Source organism: Onychostoma macrolepis, chromosome 24 (assembly GCF_012432095.1).
Source record: "Onychostoma macrolepis isolate SWU-2019 chromosome 24, ASM1243209v1, whole genome shotgun sequence".
Classification (NCBI taxonomy): domain Eukaryota; kingdom Metazoa; phylum Chordata; class Actinopteri; order Cypriniformes; family Cyprinidae; genus Onychostoma; species Onychostoma macrolepis.
The window spans coordinates 8,614,113-8,639,402 of NC_081178.1; the positions used below are offsets into that span (position 1 = coordinate 8,614,113).

Sequence of the window (25,290 nt, forward strand, 5' to 3'; positions counted from 1 at the left end):
AATAAAATCAGCTATGCATACATTGCGGTTCAAGTTATGCACCAAAGTTTAATATGGGCTAGGTTCAATTCCCAAATTAGCAAATTTCATAAAACAAATGTAATTTATTTTAACATACTTATTTAACTTCAATCAAAGGAAAAAAGCATGTCGTAATACGCATGAAACAGCCATTTTCAAATTCGGAATGAGTCTCTAAGCAATTAAGCCCTGCATTAACAAAATGCAGGGGTCCAATCCAATAAAACCTCCCAGGAATCATTGCGCACGAGCTTCAAATCCCCAGGAGAGCAGGCCATCAGTAATAAGCGTAGTGCTGTTAATGAGATACGCACAACAGAATTCACACCATCTCAGACATTAGAAAACATTAAGGCCGAGTATTAGGTACAGAGAGTAGAGAGCATGTTAATGAAGGTGAAGGAGTGGGCCTCACAATAACGACAGATCAAAGCTGTTGGCGGCTAAAAGGGTTTTGTCCATGTGAGCACACATGAACACACAAGGGATTTGTTTTAATCAAGTCTCATTACTTTAACAGAACCTAAATATCATAAATGCAAAAACGCTAAGACTTTGACGAGGGAAAGGTACAAACCTGATTGAAATTCAACATGGAATCAGAGTCTAGAGAATCTGATAAATGTCTCAGTGCTTTTAATGAAAGTCAGTAGGGTCCAGTTGGAGGTTTTGGGCTCCTTTGACTTTCATTGCAAAGGCAAGCAGTTAAAACATTTTTCATAACATCCTCTTTTATGCTCCACAATGGAAACAGATATACAGGTTTGGACGACATAAGAGTGAGTAAATAATGACAGGATTTTGTACAGGACTAAGCTTAGGAAGATTATATTAAGATCACATTTCTGCTTTCCATCAGCTCAGCTATGAACACAGTGAGATGCAATATGACACTGATATGCTCAAGTAAAGGTAAATAGGGCAATAATGAATCATCTCATTCAGGAGATTCACATGGTGTTTCACCCAATGGAACGCAGCCAGCTTTCCGGCCACGATCCAAAGCACTCATGTGCCTCTATCCTGAAATGCCACAGGCATCGAGACTCGTTCTACCGCATGAGCTGTCTGATCCGCAGGAGTCTGGATGCAGCCGGGGGCGATAAGGTCTAAGGTGTGCCATTCAGAGCAGCAGGAGAGAGAAAAAGTAATAGCTCATGTTAATGGTTTTGACTCAAAGTTATATAAAAAAAAAAAAATTTTTAAAAATCACTTCTTCCGATGTTTAAGTGAATAAAATTGCCTTGACAGCCTTACTTACTGGAGTTCCACAACTATTGAGTATTGACTTTGCTCTCTCTCACCGGACTTGTGTGTGTGTAGGTGATGTATAAGAGAAAATCAGGCATTTGGACCAAAGCACTGTGAGGCAAGGGAGGGGAAGGCTCAAAATGTTTCTAAACTTAAAACACATTTTGCCCCGTTTGAGTTGTTTTACTACTTACACAATTATTTAAAGTATAAACAGCGTGGTTTTTAATCATATTTTTATGATGTACATATATATAGCTTTTCTGATGAAGTAAACTTGCTCGAATGCTCACCTGGTACAGTACAGCATTGCACTTGCAATGTGAAGAGCTGAGGACAAAGCCCCGTGAAACACGAGTCACAGTAAAAAAAAGCTTGAAGTCTTGTAAAAGCAAGCTAAAAAGGCATGGTTGATTCAGCAAATGCATTATTCTCATGTTAGCGTTGACCTTTTAGCAACACTCACAGGCTATTTTCTGCTATGATACTTACAACAACCACTGTAACAAAATGTTACCAGATTAATATCTATCCATTTTGAATAAATCTGAACTCGTTTTTAGCGCTACTTAGTTTCGCAAAATGTTCAAAAAGCAACATAACATCATTTTGCAGAAATTTCACCACAGGCACGTGTTTCTAATCACATGAGTCCAAGTTGGAAACAATAGCGCTTGTCTCTGAGCTTTGTATCAGTAAATACATCTGTTGGACATCAGACTGGTCCATTAAAAGTCATATGACCATGCAAAATTTGATTTTGTTATGCTAGATCCAAGTTTCCAACCCAGTTTCTTAAACCGAAATGTTCAATAATGAACTGCATGGCAGGTATGGAACAGCAGCACTGTCACGACTAATTAAGATCTGTAAACGTATCTTAAGTAAAGTAAAAACCAGTCGAGCACTTGAACTATTCATGTATAAAACCTTCTTTCTACCAACTAGAAGGGGAAAAACAACCAATACCCTCGGAAAACAAAAAGAAGGCCACAGGTTAGACTAATCAACAGACTTCCTCAGACATCCCGAAAACAAGAGAGATGCAAATTCAGGCTTCTCTCTAAGTCAGTAGCTAAGAGATGGTGAGAGGGAAAGTGAAAGAACGAGAGCAAAACAGAGCCTCCGAGCACAGCTGAATTGAACATAAAAAGTGTGTTTTCTCATGCTAATTTCCCTGCCAGAGTGCCGGGGAGGGAAACAAAAGCAGACGAGAAACCGTCACTAAATGCAGTAAGAACGTGCACAAAGGACGAGCTAATGAGGGGGACCTTAGCGCTAACTAGAAAAACAAGAGGGCAACAGAAGGCACTCATTAAAAATGAAAAGACCTTTATATGGTGTAAAAGGTTGTCACAGGTACCTATGCTTTAAATTTACAATTAAACAACCCTAGATCACTGGTTCGGAGATCCAGATTTTTAAGTGGCCCAACAATGCATCAAAATTGTTTACGGAGTATGCAATAATGTCTATTAATATCACCATAAACTGCCTAAGCCTAATAATAAGCAAAGATATTCACATACTTGGGTTGCAAATGTCTATTTTGATGGTTTCATGCTGTTGCTAATAATTCAAATGTTTCTCATCTGTCTAATTTGGCTAGCACCAAGCGATGATTTATTTTTCTATCCAAACTATGCTTAGTTATATATAATTAGGTTACAGGCAGCATATAATTAATTTATTTATCAGAACAGATTAGCGACTCATTTTTTGATCTTTATCCAGCTAGTCAAGAACCACTGTTATAGATTTTTTTTTTTAACACATGGTTCAAGTTGAGCTTGTGTGAATTAACTTTTTTAGTGACTTTAAAAATGTTTCTGCAACATCTTGATTTTTATTATCTCCAGAGGGGTGTAAATATCCAAGCACTGCAGTAATGTCTTCCAAAAACAGAAAATGTGCTGAGGAATCAGTCATTTGGACCCTGAATGGAAAACCAATGTAGTCATTAACATTAAATATGTGCTGATGTGTTTTAGTTTGTCCAGAAGACAGATATTAAGCATATGTCGATATGGGACATGTCTCCCATCCTTAATGTAGAAAATGCTTACAAGACAAAAACTACAGTACAAGAAGTTAATGAACAGTTCGTTGAAATGAACACAGATGTGCATCTGCTCACAACACAAACGTTCACAGAACTATATTATAAAATCACCTCAGGGATACCACCAGCTGGCGATTAGAGGAAGTGCACACCTCTAAAATAACGGCAATTTACGCCAGCACAAATGATAAACCAGTGTAAAACTCAAATATATACTTAAATGTAATGATTATTGAGATGTGCTCATGTCAATAAAGCACCACAAGTCCCACTGTCAAAGCCCTGAAAAGTGTATTTTAATTTCCCAAAGCCTCCAGTCAGCCAAAGACATCATGTCTAAATGCTCTGCACAAAATCCTATCTGATAGATTCCACCTAAATGTGTATTAAACCCACCATTGAACCTTCCTTCTGACAACAGCACAATGGGTGGCTTAATCCTAATCTCATAACAATGCGAAGTAAACCCATTTTAATCCAGTGAGGTTAATTTATTGTCTGATTTTTGAAGGCTCAGAGTGAAATAAGTCAGTGTGGACTGTTTTCAACTGACATCCTGCATTTTTGAACATATAGTCTGAAAATGCCTGATATCTATCTGTTTAAGATGACAACACAGCATTTTAAATCGCAAATGTCTATAAATATCACTGGATCACTTGAAAAGTGAAGAAACCTATTTCTTATTCACTTCCTTCACTCAAAAAGCAACTTGTCTCATGGCAGTTTCAAAGAAATTAGATCGCTCTCAAGGGTCAAACTATGTGATATATAGGTCTGGATGGGTTAGAATACTAGTCTCTGTGGGAGCAGCTCTGTCTGATCTCTCCTAATTAATTGTTTAATTAAGCAAATGAGTGTCTCACATTCATTTGTCATTGCCTGTCCAAATCATCCCTGGTAATGCTAAACACATCAAACCACAACATATAGTAAATACTGCTTTATTTAATCTGCGGTTTTAAAAAGTACTGACACTTTTCTTTTCTAGTCAACATTATTTGTGCATATCCATTTATATAAACCATACGGCTGCATCACCTGTGACAACCACTCAGGATGGTTTTTCAAAACAAATTAACTAGTCCTAAATCCTAAAAATTAACTTTTGGGCGACATTAGATTATATTTGGATCATGAACAAATCCTTGTTTTTAATCCTTCCAACTCAGCAATGTGAAGTCAAATTATTAGATCATTCATCAAATGTTGCTCCGCTAGCATTCTTGTTTTTGTTACTCAGAAGAGATCATGAGAATCCTGAATTTTAAAGACTGTTTATATTAATGTTTTCTAACTCCAAGGCATATCCTATCTTTTAAGCACCCGATTTTAATACGATTGCCCCGGGAGAGAAACGAATTTACATGAATTCGCCTTCATTCATTTATGATTCATTGACAAAGTCCAACGAAATCCAAGAACATCCAAAGCGCACAAACATGACAGCGATTGTATGCCTTACCTTCATTATCCGGATAATTCCTCAAGGCTTGACACAACACCAATAAATGAAAAGGAGCAAGGAAAGAGTAAATCCTAAAGAGAGCCATTTTCAGGCGGCTCCACGCGCCCGCATCCCTGTGCGTAAACTTGGGCTGGTGAGCCGGTGGCTGCGCTGGAGAACTGAACTGAGCTGAGCTGAGCTGAGCTGGAGAGGAAACAGCGCGCCTGCTTCCAGGAGGATCCCACACTGGCATGAACTGCACTCTCTGGCCACAGCGAGCTGGATGAAAGGGGCGTCACGCGTGTGTGCGTGGCGTCAAAAGTAGGCGTGCGTGAGTGCGTTTGCTGGAGAACTTGTTTAGTTGTAAATTGTGTAAAACGGACGGACAGATAGATAGATAGATAGATAGATAGATAGATAGATAGATAGACAGTGTAAAATGGTGATAGTTCTGGATTCAGTTTAGATAGATAGATAGATAGATAGATAGATAGATAGATAGATAGATAGATAGATAGATAGATACATAGATAGTGTAAAATGTGATAGTTCTTGTCTGGATTCAGTTTAGATAGATAGATAGATAGATAGATAGATAGATAGATAGATAGATAGATAGATAGATAGATAGATAGTGTAAAAATGTGATAGTTCTTGTCTGGATTCAGTTTAGATAGATAGATAGATAGATAGATAGATAGATAGATAGTGTAAAATGTGATAGTTCTTGTCTGGATTCAGTTTAGATAGATAGATAGATAGATAGATAGATAGATAGATAGATAGATAGATAGATAGAAAGATAGATAGTGTAAAATGGTGATAGTTCTGGATTCAGTTTAGATAGATAGATAGATAGATAGATAGATAGATAGATAGATAGATAGATAGATAGATAGATAGATAGTGTCACGAATCCAGTCGGCACTTCCATTCACCACCAGAGGTCACTCGCTCACCACATGGACTTTCACACCACACACCACACTGGACTTCATTTCCCATCATCCAACACTGATCACAGCTGTCACCAATCACTCATTGCACTAATCACACGCACACCTGATCCCACGCACATACTGATCACACACGCTTTATAAGCCTTGGACCTTCTCTGCCTCTCTGCCGAGTATTGTATGCATTTACCGCTCCCCTAGCCGTAGCAACTCTACCAAGCCCTGATAGGTTTCCCGTGTTTGTTCTACCCGTGTTCCTGGATTAACCCTTGCCTTGCTGTCTGGACACTGTTTACCCCGTATTGGATTCTAGCCCGTGTTCCCTGGATTATCTCTTTGCCTTGCCCACTGGATACTGTTTGCCGATCATCGACCTTTGCTTGCTCTAGGATTACTCTTTGTCTTGTCCCTGCCATGCCTGTTTGCCATTGTTTCGACCCTGCCTGTACGACCACGTCTCTGCCTAATAAAAGCTTGCGAATGGATCCGCACGTCTCACGTCTCGTCAGCCATGTTACAGAATACTCAGCCCCACCAGGATCCAGCAGCTTTTCTAACGGAACTTTGTCAGGTATGGACCCCTTCAGTCAGCTGCTTGACCTGCGTCAGGGGAGATTATCCATTGAGGAGTATGTCATTCAGTTTTGTGTGCTTTCTGACAAAGTACCATTTGACGAAGTGGTTCTAAAAGACATTTTTCGTTTTGGACTAAGTGAACCCATAAAGTCATGGTTACCTGAGGGAAAATTTAATGTTAGTTTAAGGGATTTTATGGACTATGCTTTGCGGTGTGCTGGCTCTTTGTTTACTGTGGGTGTCGCGGAAGAGGAACGCGACGCTGCGTCGGTGACTGAAATGGCAGACGTACCAGCGTGCGCTCACGAAATGGTGGCGACAGTTGAGCCCATTCACAAAATGGTGGCCACAAGTACACCCCATCAGGTCACTGCTGCCATTCACGGGTTGAGCCAAATCACAGCTGCTCGCCCAGAGTCACAGCAGCACGACACCGCTGCTCGCCCAGAGTCACAGCAGCACGACACCGCTGCTCGCCCAGAGTCGCAGCAGCACGACACCGCTGCTCGCCCAGAGTCGCAGCAGCACGACACCGCTGCTCGCCCAGAGTCGCAGCAGCACGACACCGCTGCTCGCCCAGAGTCGCAGCAGCACGACACCGCTCGCCCAGAGTCGCAGCAGCACGACACCGCTGCTCGCCCAGAGTCGCAGCAGCACGACACCGCTGCTCGCCCAGAGTCGCAGCAGCACGACACCGCTGCTCGCCCAGAGTCGCAGCAGCACGACACCGCTGCTCGCCCAGAGTCGCAGCAGCACGACACCGCTGCCGCCCAGAGTCGCAGCAGCACGACACCGCTGCTCGCCCAGAGTCGCAGCAGCACGTCCACGGCTGCTCGCCCAGAGTCGCAGCAGCACGCCACGGTTGCTCGCCCAGAGTCGCAGCAGCACGCCACGGTTGCCGCCCAGAGTCGCAGCAGCAGCACGCCACGGTTGCTCGCCCAGAGTCGCAGCAGCACGCCACGGCTGCCGCCCAGAGTCGCAGCAGCACGCCACGGCTGCCGCCCAGAGTCGCAGCAGCACGCCACGGTTGCTCGCCCAGAGTCGCAGCAGCACGCCACGGTTGCTCGCCCAGAGTCGCAGCAGCACGCCACGGCTGCTCGCCCAGAGTCGCAGCAGCACGCCACGGTTGCTCGCCCAGAGTCGCAGCAGCACGCCACGGCTGCTCGCCCAGAGTCGCAGCAGCACGCCACGCTGCTCGCCCAGAGTCGCAGCAGCACGCCACGGTTGCCGCCCAGAGTCGCAGCAGCACGCCACGGTTGCTCGCCCAGAGTCGCAGCAGCACGTCACGGCTGCTCGCCCAGAGTCGCAGCAGCACGTCACGGCTGCTCGCCCAGAGTCGCAGCAGCACGCCACGGTTGCTCGCCCAGAGTCGCAGCAGCACGCCACGGCTGCTCGCCCAGAGTCGCAGCAGCACGCCACGGTTGCTCGCCCAGAGTCGCAGCAGCACGACACGCTGCTCGCCCAGAGTCGCAGCAGCACGCCACGGCTGCCGCCCAGAGTCGCAGCAGCACGCCACGGCTGCTCGCCCAGAGTCGCAGCAGCACGCCACGCTGCTCGCCCAGAGTCGCAGCAGCACGTCACGGCTGCTCGCCCAGAGTCGCAGCAGCACGACACGGCTGCTCGCCCAGAGTCGCAGCAGCACGTCACGGCTGCTCGCCCAGAGTCGCAGCAGCACGTCACGGCTGCTCGCCCAGAGTCGCAGCAGCACGTCACGGCTGCTCGCCCAGAGTCGCAGCAGCACGTCACGGCTGCTCGCCCAGAGTCGCAGCAGCACGTCACGGCTGCTCGCCCAGAGTCGCAGCAGCACGACACCGCTCGCCCAGAGTCGCAGCAGCACGTCACGGCTGACCTTCCAGAGTCGCAGCAGCACGTCACGGCTGACCTTCCAGAGTCACTTCATGTCAATCCCAATTTGATGTCTAGTTTGAGGGATGTACCGCTGGTGTCTGCACGCACTGCTGGTATCCCCAAACCAACTCACACTAACCCTCCTGTTCTTATGCATATTCCCCTGTCCGAGGCACTTCCCCTGATGAGAACCGCTTTATGTTGCGTTTGGGCTGCGTACACCACCGCAGAACTGCCCGAGGTGGCGGCACACGCTGCAGAACCTTCCGAAGCGGCCGGGCTCGCCTCAGCCTCTTGTATGGTGGTGGCGCCCTGCAATGTTCTCTCGGTCTGTCGAGTTGCGGTCGAGGAGACTGTTACCGCTGTAGAACCTCCAGAGGTGGCGGCAACCGCTGCAGAACCTCCGGAGGTGTCAGTGGTATCCACTCACCAACTCTCGTCTTGCCCTGCCACGGCCACAGAGGCCGTCCTTGATTCCTCGTCCTGTCCTGTTTCGACCAAGGAGGCCGTCCTTGAACTCTCGTCCTGCCCTGTCACGGCTGTGGAGGCCGTCAATGAACTCTCGTCCTGTCCTGTCGCAGCCAGAAGGGCTGTCCCTGAACTCTCGTTCTGTCCTGTCACGGCTAGGGAGGCCGTCAATGAACTCTCGTCCTGTCCTGTCGCAGCCAGAAGGGCTGTCCCTGAACTCTCGTTCTGTCCTGTCACGGCTAGGGAGGCCGTCAATGAACTCTCGTTCTATCCTGTCACTGCTATGGAGACTAATTATAAACTTCCTATGTTCCCTACCTCAGTCCTTGTGTCTGTGCATGTTCTGTCTCCTCCTTGTGTCTCCATTCTCCCTAGTTCCCAGGCTCTGCTGTGGGTTCCTGATCCGTCGTGGTGGGCTCAAGTCCCGCCTGCTCCGCCCTGGTGGGCTCCAGTCCCGCCTGCTCCGCCCTGGTGGGCTCCAGTCCCGCCTGCTCCGCCCTGGTGGGCTCCAGTCCCGCCTGCTCCGCCCTGGTGGGCTCCAGTCCCGCCTGCTCCGCCCTGGCTTCCTGCTCTGCCGGCTCTACCTCGGTCCCAGATCACTCCGCTTCCACAAGGACCTGGCCCTCCATCCCTCCCCCTATTCCGCCTCCGCTCCACCTCCCTCCTGGATTAAAGACTGTGTGGAGCGTCTGGAAGCCGCTCTTAGGGGGGGGGCTCTGTCACGAATCCAGTCGGCACTTCCATTCACCACCAGAGGTCACTCGCTCACCACATGGACTTTCACACCACACACCACACTGGACTTCATTTCCCATCATCCAACACTGATCACAGCTGTCACCAATCACTCATTGCACTAATCACACGCACACCTGATCCCACGCACATACTGATCACACACGCTTTATAAGCCTTGGACCTTCTCTGCCTCTCTGCCGAGTATTGTATGCATTTACCGCTCCCCTAGCCGTAGCAACTCTACCAAGCCCCTGATAGGTTTCCCCGTGTTTGTTCTACCCGTGTTCCCTGGATTAACCCTTGCCTTGCTGTCTGGACACTGTTTACCCCGTATTGGATTCTAGCCCGTGTTCCCTGGATTATCTCTTTGCCTTGCCCACTGGATACTGTTTGCCGATCATCGACCTTTGCTTGCTCTAGGATTACTCTTTGTCTTGTCCCTGCCATGCCTGTTTGCCATTGTTTCGACCCTGCCTGTACGACCACGTCTCTGCCTAATAAAAGCTTGCGAATGGATCCGCACGTCTCACGTCTCGTCAGCCATGTTACAGATAGATAGATAGTGTAAAATGGTGATAGTTCTGGATTCAGTTTAGATAGATAGATAGATAGATAGATAGTGTAAAATGGTGATAGTTCTGGATTCAGTTTAGATCCAAATTGGATATGTGTCAGATCCGCGCCATCATGTGCATCACAAAAGGCCTATTTCTCTCAAATAGTGTTCACAAATCTGTCTAAATCTGTGTTAGTGAGCACTTCTCCTTTGCCGAGTTACTCCATCCACCTCACAGGTGTGGCATATCAAGATGCTGATTAGACAGCATGATTATTGTGCCTTAGGCTGGCCACAATAAAAGGCCACTCTAAATTGTGCAGTTTTATCACACAGCACAATGCCACAGATGTCGCAAGTTTTGAGGGAGCGTGCAATTGGCATGCTGACTGCAGGAATGTCCATCAGAGCTGTTCCCCGTGAATTGAATGTTCATTTCTCTACCATAAGCCGTCTCCAAAGGCGTTTCAGAGAATTTGGCAGTACATCCAACCGGCCTCACAACTGCAGACCACGTGTAACCACACCAGCCCAGGACCTCCACATCCAGCATCTTCACCTCCAAGATCGTCTGAGACCAGCCACCCGGACAGCTGCTGCAACAATCGGTTTGCATAACCAAAGAATTTCTGCGCAAACTGTCAGAAACCGTCTCAGGGAAACTCATCTGCATGCTCGTCGTCCTCATCGGGGTCTCGACCTGACTGCAGTTCGTCTTCGTAACCAATTTGAGTGGCATTCGATGGCATCTGGCACTTTGGAGAAGTGTTCTCTTCACGGATGAATCCTGGTTTTCACTGTACAGGGCAGATGGCAGACAGCGTGTATGGCGTCGTGTGGGTGAGCGGTTTGCTGATGTCAATGTTGTGGATCGAGTGGCCCATGGCGGTGGGGTTATGGTATGGGCAGGCATATGTTATGGACAACGAACACAGGTGCATTTTATTGATGGCATTTTGAATGCACAGAGATACCGTGACGAGATCCTGAGGCCCATTGTTGTGCCATTCATCCACGACCATCACCTCATGTTGCAGCATGATAATGCTGTTGCAAGGATCTGTACACAATTCCTGGAAGCTGAAAACATCCCAGTTCTTGCACGGCCAGCATACTCACCGGACATGTCACCCATTGAGCATGTTTGGGATGCTCTGGATCGGCGTATACGATAGCGTGTTCCAGTTCCTGCCAATATCCAGCAACTTCGCACAGCCATTGAAGAGGAGTGGACCAACATTCCACAGGCCGCAATCAACAACCTGATCAACTCTATGCGAAGGAGATGTGTTGCACTGCGTGAGGCAAATGGTGGTCACACCAGATACTGACTGGTTTTCGGAAACCCCCCCCCCCAATACAGTAAAACTGCACATTTTAGAGTGGCCTTTTATTGTGGCCAGCCTAAGGCACACCTGTGCAATAATCATGCTGTCTAATCAGCATCTTGATATGCCACACCTGTGAGGTGGATGGAGTATCTCGGCAAAGGAGAAGTGCTCACTAACACAGATTTAGACAGATTTGTGAACAATATTTGAGAGAAATAGGCCTTTTGTGAACATAGGCAAGGCAAGGCAAGTTTATTTATATAGCACATTTCATACACAATGCTAATTCAAAGTGCTTTACATAAAGGAAGTGAAATAGTCATTAAAAATAATAAGAAATTAAAAATAATAAAAATCACAACAATAAAAACAAAGTGATTTAAAAATTGATTTTAAAGAAATTTAAAACATTTAAGAATAGAAAGTGATTATACATACTGCAATCAGTTCGGACGTAGCACAGTGCTCATTCAACAAATGCACAGCTAAACAGATGAGTTTTGAGTCTGGATTTAAAAGTGGCTAATGTTTTAGCACATCTGATCTCTTCTGGAAGCTGGTTCCAACTGCGGGCGGCATAATAGCTAAAAGCAGACTCCCCTTGTTTTGTGTGAACCCTTGGTATTTCTAACTGACTCGATCCTAATGATCTGAGTGGTCTGTTAGGTTTATATTCAGTGAGCATATCTCCAATGTATTTAGGTCCTAGGCCATTTAGAGATTTATAAACGAGTAAAAGTACTTTAAAATCAATCCTAAATGTAACTGGAAGCCAGTGTAAGGACCTGAGGACTGGTGTAATATGCTCAAATTTTCTGGTTCTAGTCAGAATCCTGGAAGCAGCGTTCTGGATGAGCTGCAGCTGTCTAATGGTCTTCTTTGGAAGGCCGGTGAGGAGACCATTACAATAATCCACCCTGCTGGTGATAAAGGCATAAACCAGTTTCTCCAAGTCTTGACTGGAAACAAAACATCTAATTCTTGCAATGTTTTTGAGATGATAGTATGCTGATTTAGTTACTGCTTTGACATGACTACTAAAACTAAGGTCTGTCTCCAGAAACACCCCAAGATTTTTGACTTGGTTTTTAGTTGATTGACCCCTAGAGTCAAGGTATGCATTCACCTTGATAACTTCATCTTTGTTTCCAAATGCAATGACTTCAGTTTTCTCCTTATTTAACTGAAGAAAGTTCTGGGACATCCAACAGTTTATTTAATCAATGCATTGGCAGAGGTAGTCAATGGGGCTGTAGTCATTTGGAGATAAGGCTAAGTAAATCTGGGTATCATCAGCATAGCTGTGATAGGCAATTTGGTTCTTTCTCATTATTTGACTTAGTGGGAGCATATACAGGCTAAACAAGAGCGGTGCAAGAATTGAGCCTTGTGGGACTCCGCATGTCATGGACGTCCACTTAGACTTATGCTCTCCTATACTCACATAATAACCTCTCCCTTCTAAGTATGACCTGAACCATTTGAGTACCATCCCAGAAAGCCCGATCCAGTTTTCCAGTCTCTCTAGAAGTATGTTATGATCAACCGTATCAAACGCAGCACTAAGATCTAGTAGTACCAGAACTGATATTTTGCCTGAATCATAATTGAAGCGAATATCATTTATTATCTTAATGAGTGCTGTCTCTGTGCTATGATGTGCTCGGAAACCAGATTGAAAATTGTCCAGGTATCCATTTAAGTTTAAGTAGTTGTTCAGCTGATTAAAAACTACCTTTTCAATAATCTTACCTATGAACGGAAGATTTGATATTGGTCTATAGTTGTTCAACATTGTGTTATCAAGATTGCGCTTTTTCAGAAGGGGCTTAACAACTGCAGTTTTCAGGAGTTTGGAAAAGTCCCAGAAAGAAGTGAAGCGTTCACCACTTCTAAGAGATCTACTTCTAAACAGTCAAGCACACTTTTGAAAAAAGATGTGGGAAGTGTGTCAAGATAGCATGTTGATGATTTAAGGTGCTGTACTATTTCTTTCAAAATTTTGCAATCAATTTCTTCAAAAACAGACATAGTCACTTCTTTTTGAAATTGCGGTCGAATCTGTGTGACCTCTGCAAAAGTGGATATGCCAATCTCCTTTCTGATATTATTGATCTTCTCAGAAAAGAAGGAAGCAAACTCATTGCATTTACTGTCGGAGAGCATTTCACTGGGAATCTGACTTGGGGGGTTTGTCAGTCTCTCCACAGTAGCAAAAAGAGTGCGAGAGTTGTTTAAGTTACTGTTTATAAGGTTTGAGAAGAAGGTCTGTCTAGCTGTAGCTAGTTCCACATTGAAAGCATGAAGGCTTAGATCTTAGATCTTTGAGTTCAGCTCATGAAAAATGGGGGCAAAAACAAAAGTGTTGTGTTTATAATTTTGTTCAGTGTAGTTTATGTGAAGATTGTTTAAAAAAAAAAAATTTGGCCAGTAAATTTTATCATGTCACCCAGTGGTGTATAAAGTACCTGAAAGCCATACTCAAGTAAAAGTACAGATACCTTACCAGAAAATGACTTTGGTAGAAGTTGAAGTCACCGTTTAGAATATTACTTGAGTAAAAGTCTTAAAGTATGTGATATTTATTGTACTTAAGTACAAAAAGTATTTTTTAAATCTTAAACGTACTTAAGTATTGAAAGTAAAAGTACAAGTAAATGCAAAATGGAAAAGAGGCAAATAAATATATATATAAAAAATTTTCATACACAGCTTGAGTTGCAAGATTGTGTTCAGTTTTAACTCTTTCTTCCATTTTGTATTTTTGGGTATGAATAAGAAGCACTTCACCTGGTACTTAGTGTCTTTCATTCCAACATAAGAAAACATTTCTGGAATCTGCATCTGAAATAGCATTTAGATGTATTTACACAGTTTAATGTATCTCAGCCCTGCTAAAAAAAAACAATAGAAGCCCAATAGAAATCATCATAGAAATTCTAATGGTTTCCATTAAAATACCATTATAAACCATTAGCTTTTTCCAGTAAAACCATTACAAAATTCCTTTTTGTAGTGTGTTTTGGGCATTTTTACAATAGGATTTAACATCCCACCAATAGAATCCATCACATACCAGTAGACACCATTATAGTTTCCATTAAAACCAATACAATTCCCATTATAACCATTAAAACCATTACATTTTCTATTGTGTTTTGGGCAGGGTTCTATTGGTTTTTTCAGCAGGGAGAGGGGACATGGATGCATTTAAACTGCAGTTACAGATCCATAAATAGGCCTAATGTTTTGTTTTTAACATAAAATGTTGAATACTGATATTTGAAATATTTAGACATGAAAAAAAAAAAAAAGTCGAAATGTGAAATGAAAACCGCCAGTAGGTGACAGCATTGAGTCATTGAGTGAGTCATTGAGATTCAACTGATTCATTCAAACGGCTGATTTATTCAGAAACTAAGCATTTGACTGTGTTAATGAGTGAATCACTGAATCATTTATTCAACCGATTCGTTCAAAAAGCTGATTCATTCAATGAGTAAACACCGTCCATTGTTAAGAGGCGCAAAACAGTGCTGTGATCTTTGTTTGGAACTATTTTCGTTGGCAAAATTGAGCAAAAACAAGCAATATTATGTCTAAAATGTAAGTCACTTATTGCTTTACTGAACTTGTATAAAATGATTATTAAATGTGTTATCATGCTTATATCTGCAGAAAAATGGTACTCTTTGTGTGATATAGTTTAAGTTAACTATATTAAATTATATAAATATAAAAAGCATACGGAAGCATTTTAGCCGTCTACACTTTAGAATGCCTGGAATGTTGAGTTTTAATAGACTAATAAATCAACGTGCATGCGCTCTGTGTGTGATTTGGTGATATAGCCTACTTGATAATGTCAGATCGCACATCATTACAACCATACGTGCCATTTTTCCCGGACGCGTCCTGGCCAGAATTTCTATATTGCCTTGATTCGAAGTACCTCCAGAGCGTTTCGAAAACATAAGGAACCGATGTCATACACCGATCGGTCTGCACACGCAAACAAAGCCAAATCCTAGATATTTTAGGCAATATAGAAATCCTGTCCATGATGCGTCCGGGAAAAATGGCACGTATGGTCACCCTATTACAACAACACTTACCATATTATCGCAGAAGATATTCTGTATACCGCACACCTCAGACTCGACTTGAGTGGAAAATGAGTCATCCGCGGTTGTGCGCGCACTTGTTTACACATGAGCAAAGGTGTTTTTAAGAGTCTTAACTTGCAAGCGCCAGACCACTGATTCGTCAAACATGCTTTCCTGCAGTCTGTTCTTCTGACTTCTGACTGTTTTGTAGTAAGTAACGAATATCGTTCGGGGAAATGTATCGGAGTAAAAATATTCATTTTAATTAGGAAATGTAGTGGAGTAAAAGTTGGCGGAAAAATAAAAACGCAAGTAAAGTACAGATACTCCCAAAAAATACTTAAGTACTGTAACAAAGTATTATTACTTTGTTACAATACACCACTGATGTCACCAGCCATTTATCATGTCGCAGGTGTGGCAAAAAGCTAGTTTTAGGCCCTGGATAGATACAGTGAGGAAAATAAGTATTTGAACACCCTGCTATTTTGCAAGTTCTCCCACTTAGAAATCATGGAGGGGTCTGAAATTGTCATCGTAGGTGCATGTCCACTGTGAGAGACATAATCTAAAAAAAAAAATCCAGAAATCACAATGTATGATTTTTTAACTATTTATTTGTATGATACAGTTGCAAATAAGTATTTGAACACCTGTCTATCAGCTAGAATTCTGACCCTCAAAGACCTGTTAGTCTGCCTTTAAAATGTCCACCTCCACTCCATTTATTATCCTAAATTAGATGCACCTGTTTGAGGTCGTTAGCTGCATAAAGACACCTGTCCACCCCATACAATCAGTAAGAATCCAACTACTAACATGGCCAAGACCAAAGAGCTGTCCAAAGACACTAGAGCAAAATTGTACACCTCCACAAGGCTGGAAAGGGCTACGGGAAATTGCCAAGCAGCTTGGTGAAAAAGGTCCACTGTTGGAGCAATCATTAGAAAATGGAAGAAGCTAAACATGACTGTCAATCTCCCTCGGACTGGGGCTCCATGCAAGATCTCACCTCGTGGGGTCTCAATGATCCTAAGAAAGGTGAGAAATCAGCCCAGAACTACACGGGAGGAGCTGGTCAATGACCTGAAAAGAGCTGGGACCACCGTTTCCAAGGTTACTGTTGGTAATACACTAAGGCGTCATGGTTTGAAATCATGCATGGCACGGAAGGATCCCCTGCTTAAACCAGCACATGTCCAGGCCCGACTTAAGTTTGCCAATGACCATTTGGATGATCCAGAGGAGTCATGGGAGAAAGTCATGTGGTCAGATGAGACCAAAATAGAACTTTTGGTCATAATTCCACTAAACGTGTTTGGAGGAAGAAGAATGATGAGTACCATCCCAAGAACACCATCCCTACTGTGAAGCATGGGGTGGTAGCATCATGCTTTGGGGTGTTTTTCTGCACATGGGACAGGGCGACTGCACTGTATTAAGGAGAGGATGACCGGGGCCATGTATTGCGAGATTTTGGGGAACAACCTCCTTCCCTCAGTTAGAGCATTGAAGATGGGTCGAGGCTGGGTCTTCCAACATGACAATGACCTGAAGCACACAGCCAGGATAACCAAGGAGTGGCTCTGTAAGAAGCATATCAAGGTTCTGGCGTGGCCTAGCCAGTATCCAGACCTAAACCCAATAGAGAATCTTTGGAGGGAGCTCAAACTCCGTGTTTCTCAGCGACAGGCCAGAAACCTGACTGATCTAGAGAAGATCTGTGTGGAGGAGTGGGCCAAAATCCCTCCTGCAGTGTGTGCAAACCTGGTGAAAAACTACAGGAAACGTTTGACCTCTGTAATTGCAAACAAAGGCTACTGTACCAAATTTTACCAACATTGATTTTCTCAGGTGTTCAAATACTTATTTGCAGCTGTATTATACAAATAAATAGTTAAATCATACATTGTGATTTCTGGATTTTTTTTTTTTAGACTATGTCTCTCACAGTGGACATGCACCTACGATGACAATTTCAGACCCCTCCATGATTTCTAAGTGGGAGAACTTGCAAAATAGCAGGGTGTTCAAATACTTATTTTCCTCACTGTATCTATCCAGGGCCTAAAACTAGCTGCTGAAAAAACCAATAGAACCCTGCCCAAAACACAATAGAAAATGTAATGGTTATAATGGGAATTGTATTGGTTTTAATGGAAACTATAATGGTGTCTACTGGTATGTGATGGATTCTGTTGGTGGGATGTTAAATCCTATTGTAAAAATGCCCAAAACACACTACAAAAAGGAATTTTGTAATGGTTTTACTGGAAAAAGCTAATGGTTTATAATGGTATTTTAATGGAAACCATTAGAATTTCTATGATGATTTATATTGGGCTTCTATTGTTTTTTTTAGCAGGGCTGAGATACATTAAACTGTGTAAATACATCTAAATGCTATTTCAGATGCAGATTCCAGAAATGTTTTCTTATGTTGGAATGAAAGACACTAAGTACCAGGTGAAGTGCTTCTTATTCATACCCAAAAATACAAAATGGAAGAAAGAGTTAAAACTGAACACAATCTTGCAACTCAAGCTGTGTATGAACATTTTTTATATATATATTTCCGTTTTCCATTTTGCATTTACTTGTACTTTTACTTTCAATACTTAAGTACGTTTAAGATTTAAAAAATACTTTTTGTACTTAAGTACAATAAATATCACATACTTTAAGACTTTTACTCAAGTAATATTCTAAACGGTGACTTCAACTTCTACCAAAGTCATTTTCTGGTAAGGTATCTGTACTTTTACTTGAGTATGGCTTTCAGGTACTTTATACACCACTGATCAGATCCAAATCAGAGGGTCAAAGTCACTTTACTGCCCTGCTGCGGCAACGTTCCACCACATTCACCTGACCGTGTAAGTCATATCACAGGCATGGGGACGCAAAGTGAACCAACACAACAGAGCCCATTAGACCAAAACCTCAATGTTTGGTATTTAAAGATGAAGGTCAAATCAATACTCTTACTGCTCTTGGAAAAAGGCCACCGTTTTCCCCCTCTGCCAGCTGGTTCCTCCCACGCAGGAGCCCTCATAAGCTCTGTCACCTACCAAAAAAAAATGACATCACATTTCATGTGGCTGAATGTGATGGCTGGGAGTGTAAATGAGATGTCTCTACTGTGTAAGCCCTCTGCAACAATGGCTGACAGACAATCAGGCACACTGCCTGGGGTGTGTGGAGGAGTGCCGGGGGTGTTTATGATGGCTCAGACAAGCCTGTACACACCACAACTGAAAAATAAATGCAGTGAGTTTTCTTAGTGCCACTGTCTTTTTATCTGCATTTCTCTGTCTTTCTCTTGCTGTCTATCACACTATTGGTGACAGGCAGGACACTCTGGAAAAAACATGTGCATGCAGCAACCAAGAAGCTACATTTTAAAGTTTCCACAAAACCAAACCACCCTTGCATGCTTTTTTCTTTTACATGTTGTTTCAGACACGTATGACTCTCTTTCTTTTGTGTAAAACAAAAAAGATATTTTAAGCTAGTCACTCTGTTGAATGCATTTACAGCGAATGGGGAATAAAGCTTGTAATCCTCGTAAAGCATGTAAAATCACCACAAAAATTTAATAAAAGTGTTCCAAACAACCGGAGCGCTTTGATGCCATACAGTTGTGTGTTAGGTGAGAAAAAGACCAAATTATTCACTCATAATTTTCCTTTTCCATGTATTCGAGAACTACTGTGACTGGATCGAATCAATGAGTTGAACACAAGAACCACTTGACATTTCATTCACAAATTAAACATTGCCGTTTTTGTCAAAAATCGACTTACATTTCACATTTAGTACTTTTATGATAGTTTTATAAATGTTTTATATACCTTTAAGCTTGAAAGCATCAAAACGATGCATAAAGGTGAGTAAATGTTGACAGAATTTTACTTTTTTAATGTAAACTATTAATGACTTATAGATTCCTTTTTGAAACTCTTTAAATATTGTATCTCCTTACTGTAAAATGATTAAGGTTTTCATTTTCCATGAATCAATGAGTTGAAAAAAAGTTTGACCTGAAAAAAAATGAGTCAGATTTGTGAACAAATCATTCATAGTTTTTTTTAACTCTATTAAAAGATCCTTTGATGAGATTTGACTCACAAGAACTGTTCATATACAAATAAAACATTGTAATTTCTATCATGAATTGACCCATAGACTACATTTTGTATGGATCATTGTATGATACATTTATGGTGGTTGTGCACCATTTTTCAGCAAGCTTCAAAAAAACATAAAGGTGAATAAATTATGAGGAATGTTCTTTTTCGCATTAACTATCTCTTTAAAGTATTGTATATCCCTAATCTAAAATTCATATGACTGGAAGTCAGTGAGTTGAACCCAAGATTTTGAATCTTTCATACTGTTTTTTTGAACCACATCAAAATATTCATTGCCAGTCTCTGACTTATAAGACTGTTCATTAACAAATCTAACATTGCAATTCCTGTCATATATTAACCAGAAAATAGGGACATTATATTGAGGTTTTGCATAATATTAAGCCTAAAAGCTCCAAAACAACATAAAGGTGAATAAATTATGACATTTTTTTTTTCTTTTCTTCTTTCATTTCTTTTTAAATGTCATATTTCTTTACTTTAAAATAACCAAGGGCCTGCTGAATTTTTAAAATTACCCCCCTGCATGCTTCAGTGACCTGTCAGATGAACCTTCCTGTTTGGGGAAGATGTGGTCACGACGTGTCTTCCACATTGTCTCCTGCTGCACCACATCCTAACATAAACCTGTTTCATTATTTAGCACAGAGGAGTGAGAATCTGTACCCATCAGCCTGAGAATCCAAAAGCTGTGGCGGATCCGAGATCTTCATGCCTGCTCTTATTAATGAAGAGGGAGGGACTTTGACAGGTGTAGCAGGGCTGACAAATACATATCAACCTTCAACCTAAGACCTCCTGTTGGTTAGCGCAGATAGCTTGAGCCTAATGAGGCTTGCTGGCAAGCTCCAGAGGCCAGACAGAGCACGAATGATCATGTCAGCTGCAGCCGAGAGCCACATGCTTTCATATTTGTCTATCATGGATGTGTAACCATGGTGGATGGGCATAGGAAGGGGGGTTTGCAGTGGAGCTCTTGAACTTTGAGCAGGGGCCCCTCTGGATCTCCAGAACCCTGCTGCTGCTGCTTATGGGAAGAGCATTTAATATGGAGAAAAATACCTCTGAATGGGTTTCAGTGGCCTAACTGTTCTTAGAAAAAGCCTTTATCCTTTTCTAGGCACCCCATGCACTTGGACTATGAGCTGGTTTCACTGAAGCTTTTAATGTTAGTGAGATTTGTGGTAAATATCTCAAAGATAAATTGTTAAAGTATTGTTAATATGATTCACATTAATAAATAATAAATTACATATATTCTTTATTATAGATGTATAATTGATCACATATATATGTGGTCAGATTACTTATCTGAGTTGTTTTCTGTACATTTATTTTGGATAGTAATCTTTATTTACATTTATTTTTTTGTCTGTATAGATTATTACTTCATGTTGGAGTCTAATTGTTAATTATTGAATGATTTGGATTTTATTATTTTCAGCTGTGTATAATTATCTTCATTATTTATACTGGTCTCCATGTTTATGAAGCTATACCTTGAAAAAGGCTACTAGCCGAAACGTTAATAAATGTGCTTAAGTGAGTGTGCAGTTGTTTTCTAATTTATTTATATTTTTTCCTTCAACTTGCACCTCATAAGGTGTGCGTTTGCCGCGCTTTGCTTGCTCTATTACCAGTAATCTGTTACTGATTCCAAATTACATGACAAAAATTGTAGTTAGTAACGTAATCCATTACATTACACATTCTAGGCAATCAGAGTACTTTCTGATTACTTTTAGATTACTTTTGAACTAACTTGTTTATCACATTGATTTAAATAGGACAGGATCTTGATTCATATCATTAGTGCTGGGTAGTAACTGATTACATGTAATCTGGACTACATAATTTCACATTATAAATTTACATTTAAATCCACTTCCACATTACTTTCATGAACTTATTCTTTGAACTTGGTAACTCATAGGCTGAACTTCCCAGACTGCTGTGACTCTCTTGTGTGGTGCCCACAGAAGAGAGCCATCTGGGACAGGTTAAACGAGGGCCGTGCCATTCCACACAGATCTGCTTCTATGGGCCCCATATACTGACCCTAGGGCTCCGTCTGCTGAAAGAGCCTTGCCCTGTCTGCCATGGAGCGGGGGCCGGGTCTTAGGTCCCTCCCACCCCTCTGGAGAGCGAGCATTGTGCACTTGCCTCTTCCCACACTCCTGCTCACCTCTGGTGGGTGGAGCCTGGACCCCCGTCAATCAGCCAGCATGCGGTCCCTGATGCACCGCAAGCCAGCACAAAAGAGCTTTTTTGTTTTCATTTGGTTTTGTGTACAAAAGTGTCTGGTGCAGAGAAAGAGAAAGGGCTGCTTGTATGTCTGCTGCAGGTTTCTGGAAGTCGCTAAGGTTTCTCTTATGTGGTAAGGTTACACTGAACATGCACTAAGCTACTTCTAGTCAAATAAAATAAAACCCTTGACAGCCAGTTTAGAGTCTTTTGCGACAGAAACCTGGCCAAAACACATTGAGAGTTCAGTGAATGCAGGCAATGTAAGGCCACATGCCTGAGTAAAGTTCAGTGCTCTGTTTATTTAAGTCCTTGGCACTATCTGAAGGATCGTAGATGTTGTATAGCTGTGTGAATGAGTGGCTTACTCTCTGTCACATTGTGACATCTGAATGGGAAAGAAACAGGAAACGAAAGTGCAACCTAATGATGAACGATTTTCACCTCTGCTTTTTTATTGTTGCTCCTAAATAGGACCAGTCTTCAAAGCTACACAAGCTTTGGTATTTATAATAGTTTTAGCACGTTTCCATGTGGTTGGTAGGGTGTTTTGTGTGGTTGCTAGGTCCTAGGTGAAGTTTCAATGATTTTTATATGATATAATGTTTTAATAAAAGTTAAACAATACAGACCAGGAATAATTGAAAAAATTGAAGTGATTGAATAATTAAATTAAAAACAACAACAACAACAACAATTAAACCAGTATATACTGTGTTTGTTTGTATGTATATACAGTATATAGGGGTCATAACGGAACAGTTTTAAAAAGTGATTTTTCATTATTATTTACTACAGGATCTGCATTTTCATGGGTTTAAATAAAAGATTTTTGTTAGAAGAGGCAATAAAAACAACTTTGTGCATCAAACCCACAAAATGAACTCGATTGCAACAAATTTGCGACAGTTGAATGTAATATTTTGTCTGTCAAAATAACATGCACAATACATGGCAGTATTTCCGAGAAGTCTGCTGAGGTCCAGGGAGTACGTGCATTTCCTGGAAAATGTTACCGGATGCTTTGACTATGTCATCGCTCTCAGAGAGGGAGAAAATGGCGGCTTGAGCGACTTCAACATGTCAGAGACTGTAACATACCTAATACATAATACACATAGAATAAATTTGTTCTTCACTCACTCAAATTGACAGGGGATTTTTTATGAAATGCAGGTCACTATATTGTTTATAGGATTAAAGCAATTATCAAAGTTTTATAAAATGTTTACATTTTCAGTAAAAGATTACACATTTTTACCTGATTCGTTACATTTAATTAGGGCAACTAAAAAAAAAAAAAAGTTTTGACTCGTATACATATTGCATATTCATATAGATAGATTTTTCTCATTATATGCATATTTACTATATTAGAATAAAATATATTTTTTACCTTTAATAAAAATGTTTGCACTCATATTTAAATCTCTCCCTTTTACTGGTGTACTGTTGCATCCTTGCGAATGTGAGAACAATTGACAGACATTGTTGAAAGAGCATATTGCTGGGAAGTGTTACCAATATGTACTGAACTATTCTAAAAGAAAACAATTCAACTCTGTATTAAGATCCTCTTAAAAACCACCCAACACATTACCAAAACCATTTCCCAGTATCTTCATCACTTTTTCTTTCTGTTGTGCTTCCTCAAGACACTTACACAACACACCCCTGGAAGAACAAAACCTTGTCAGAGTTGTTTATTTTGTAATGTCTCTGAATATGTCTTCTTCTGCAATGCTTTAGAGGGCACTGGATGTCTCTTTTAGATCACAGAGGAGAGAAAAGACTCCCATCCCTCTGGCGTGGTTATATAATAACCAAGAGAGAATGTTTTTTCAGCGCTGGCTCTGTGATGTTGTACTTCACTCGGGTTCATTGGGTTTCTGCTTCCATCGTCCCTGTCAAAGATGCTCCAAAAAAGAATCCCGCTTCTTTCCATTTCAAGGCAGAGAAATGGATCAATCCGTAATGCTCCGGTGCGGATTAGCCTTTGTAATTATTTGAGATCTCATTATCAAACAGCTGCTCTACCTAATTGAATCAATATTTAGTGATAAGACATCTAGCATGCATTCAGCTGCAGAGCGGGACGACATTAAACAGGCTACAGCCGATTCTTATGGTCTCTTTAAGTAGGTCAAGATGCAGGGTTTTCCTTCAGAGTTATGCAACTTCAGGCTTCTGGACTACAGTGATTCAAAATACACAAGAGAACGAGGGATATTTTTAAGATTGCATACGCCTGGATTGTGAACATCACATTTTTATTGCTGCAGCAATAGGATTAGATATATTGCCTTGCATAGCAGATATTTCTGTGTTGCATTCACACAGCTTTTATTGGATCCAGTGAAATTAACTCTTATCTATAACACACATTATTTGACCTATCTCTCTCTCAGGATGACAATATTTTTAGCCGAATGTTGACTTTATTAACACCATCTCTTCCTAAACACACCGGGTCCCTTGACAGAACCTCAAATCCTCAACATATAGACTGTTTCCTAATCAGAAGCACACAGCTGGGCTTTCTGCCCCAAAACGTCACTGGTCTGCCATGACCCTAGTTAACCTCTCTATTTAAAACACCGAAAATCCCTTAAGCAAACTCCAGACTCCTATCTCTTCCACGCAGCCTCTTAACACCAGCCTCGGGAAAAGGAATCAAGAGAAAGAAAGAAGCAAAAAGACACCAGGATGTGAATCAAACCCTGAAGTTAGATTACATTTTGTAGCCTTTTGTACGGTAATCACACCAAAACGTTGTCTAAAGAGGCCTTTCAGGCAATGAGACTGAGAGTCTGCTGCTGTTTTTGCATTAAACCTGTGCTGTGTTTTATTAAAGATGTCTAAATATGGCTCCAGGACGTTTATGAGACAAGGATGTCCAGTCGAACAGAGCGCAGACGCCTCTAAGTCTCCGCGTTCTACCTGAGTGACCTAAGAGAAAATGATGGAGCAGCCTCATCTGTGCTGTATTATAGCTGTGGTCTATGTGAAAGGTCTCTGTATCGATCTATAGGACATAGTCGATATTCATAACCTGCAATGATAACACTGTCTCTCCAGAGTCTGAGATGTCGGAAGGGATAAGGTCAGCCTGTGTTTAGTCTAGTGGTGTAATGAACAGCAAAAAACTATTTTCTATATATATATATATATAAATCTATATAAATTACTGTTCAAAGGTTAGTTTTTTTATGACTTTGAAAGGTCTCATGCTAAAAAAAAGGCTGCATTTATTTAATCAAAAATTACAGTTATATTAAAAATATTATTTCAATTTAAAATATTTTTTTTCTATTTGGATATATTTTAAAACATAATTTATTCCTTTGATGACAAAGCTGAATATTCAGCAGCCATTATTTCAATCTTCAGTGTCACATGACCCTTCAGAAATTATTCTAAAATGCTGATTAAGAAACACGGATTTGTCAGGAATCAGTCACCATCACAACAGTCACCACCCAGCACAATCACCCGATCACAGTCACCTGACTTCTAATTGCACGCACCTGCT

General features: G+C 41.7%; 1 protein-coding gene across 2 annotated transcripts in view; it reads right to left on the reverse strand.

Moving 5' to 3' along the window:
• The window catches only part of ek1 (eph-like kinase 1), a 79,230-nt gene extending 63,775 nt beyond the window's left edge, over positions 1-15,455 (reverse strand). The window contains exon 1 of one of the 2 annotated variants that reach the window (XM_058765955.1): positions 15,370-15,455. Coding sequence is in view for 1 of the 2 variants with exons in the window: in XM_058765953.1 (XP_058621936.1) it covers positions 4,800-5,034 (235 nt within the window). In the remaining variant the exon portion in view is untranslated. Of the gene's footprint in view, positions 1-4,799; positions 5,077-15,369 lie in introns of those variants that run through there. The other variant, XM_058765953.1, reaches the window with a different exon arrangement.
• Positions 15,456-25,290: the final 9,835 nt, after the last annotated feature.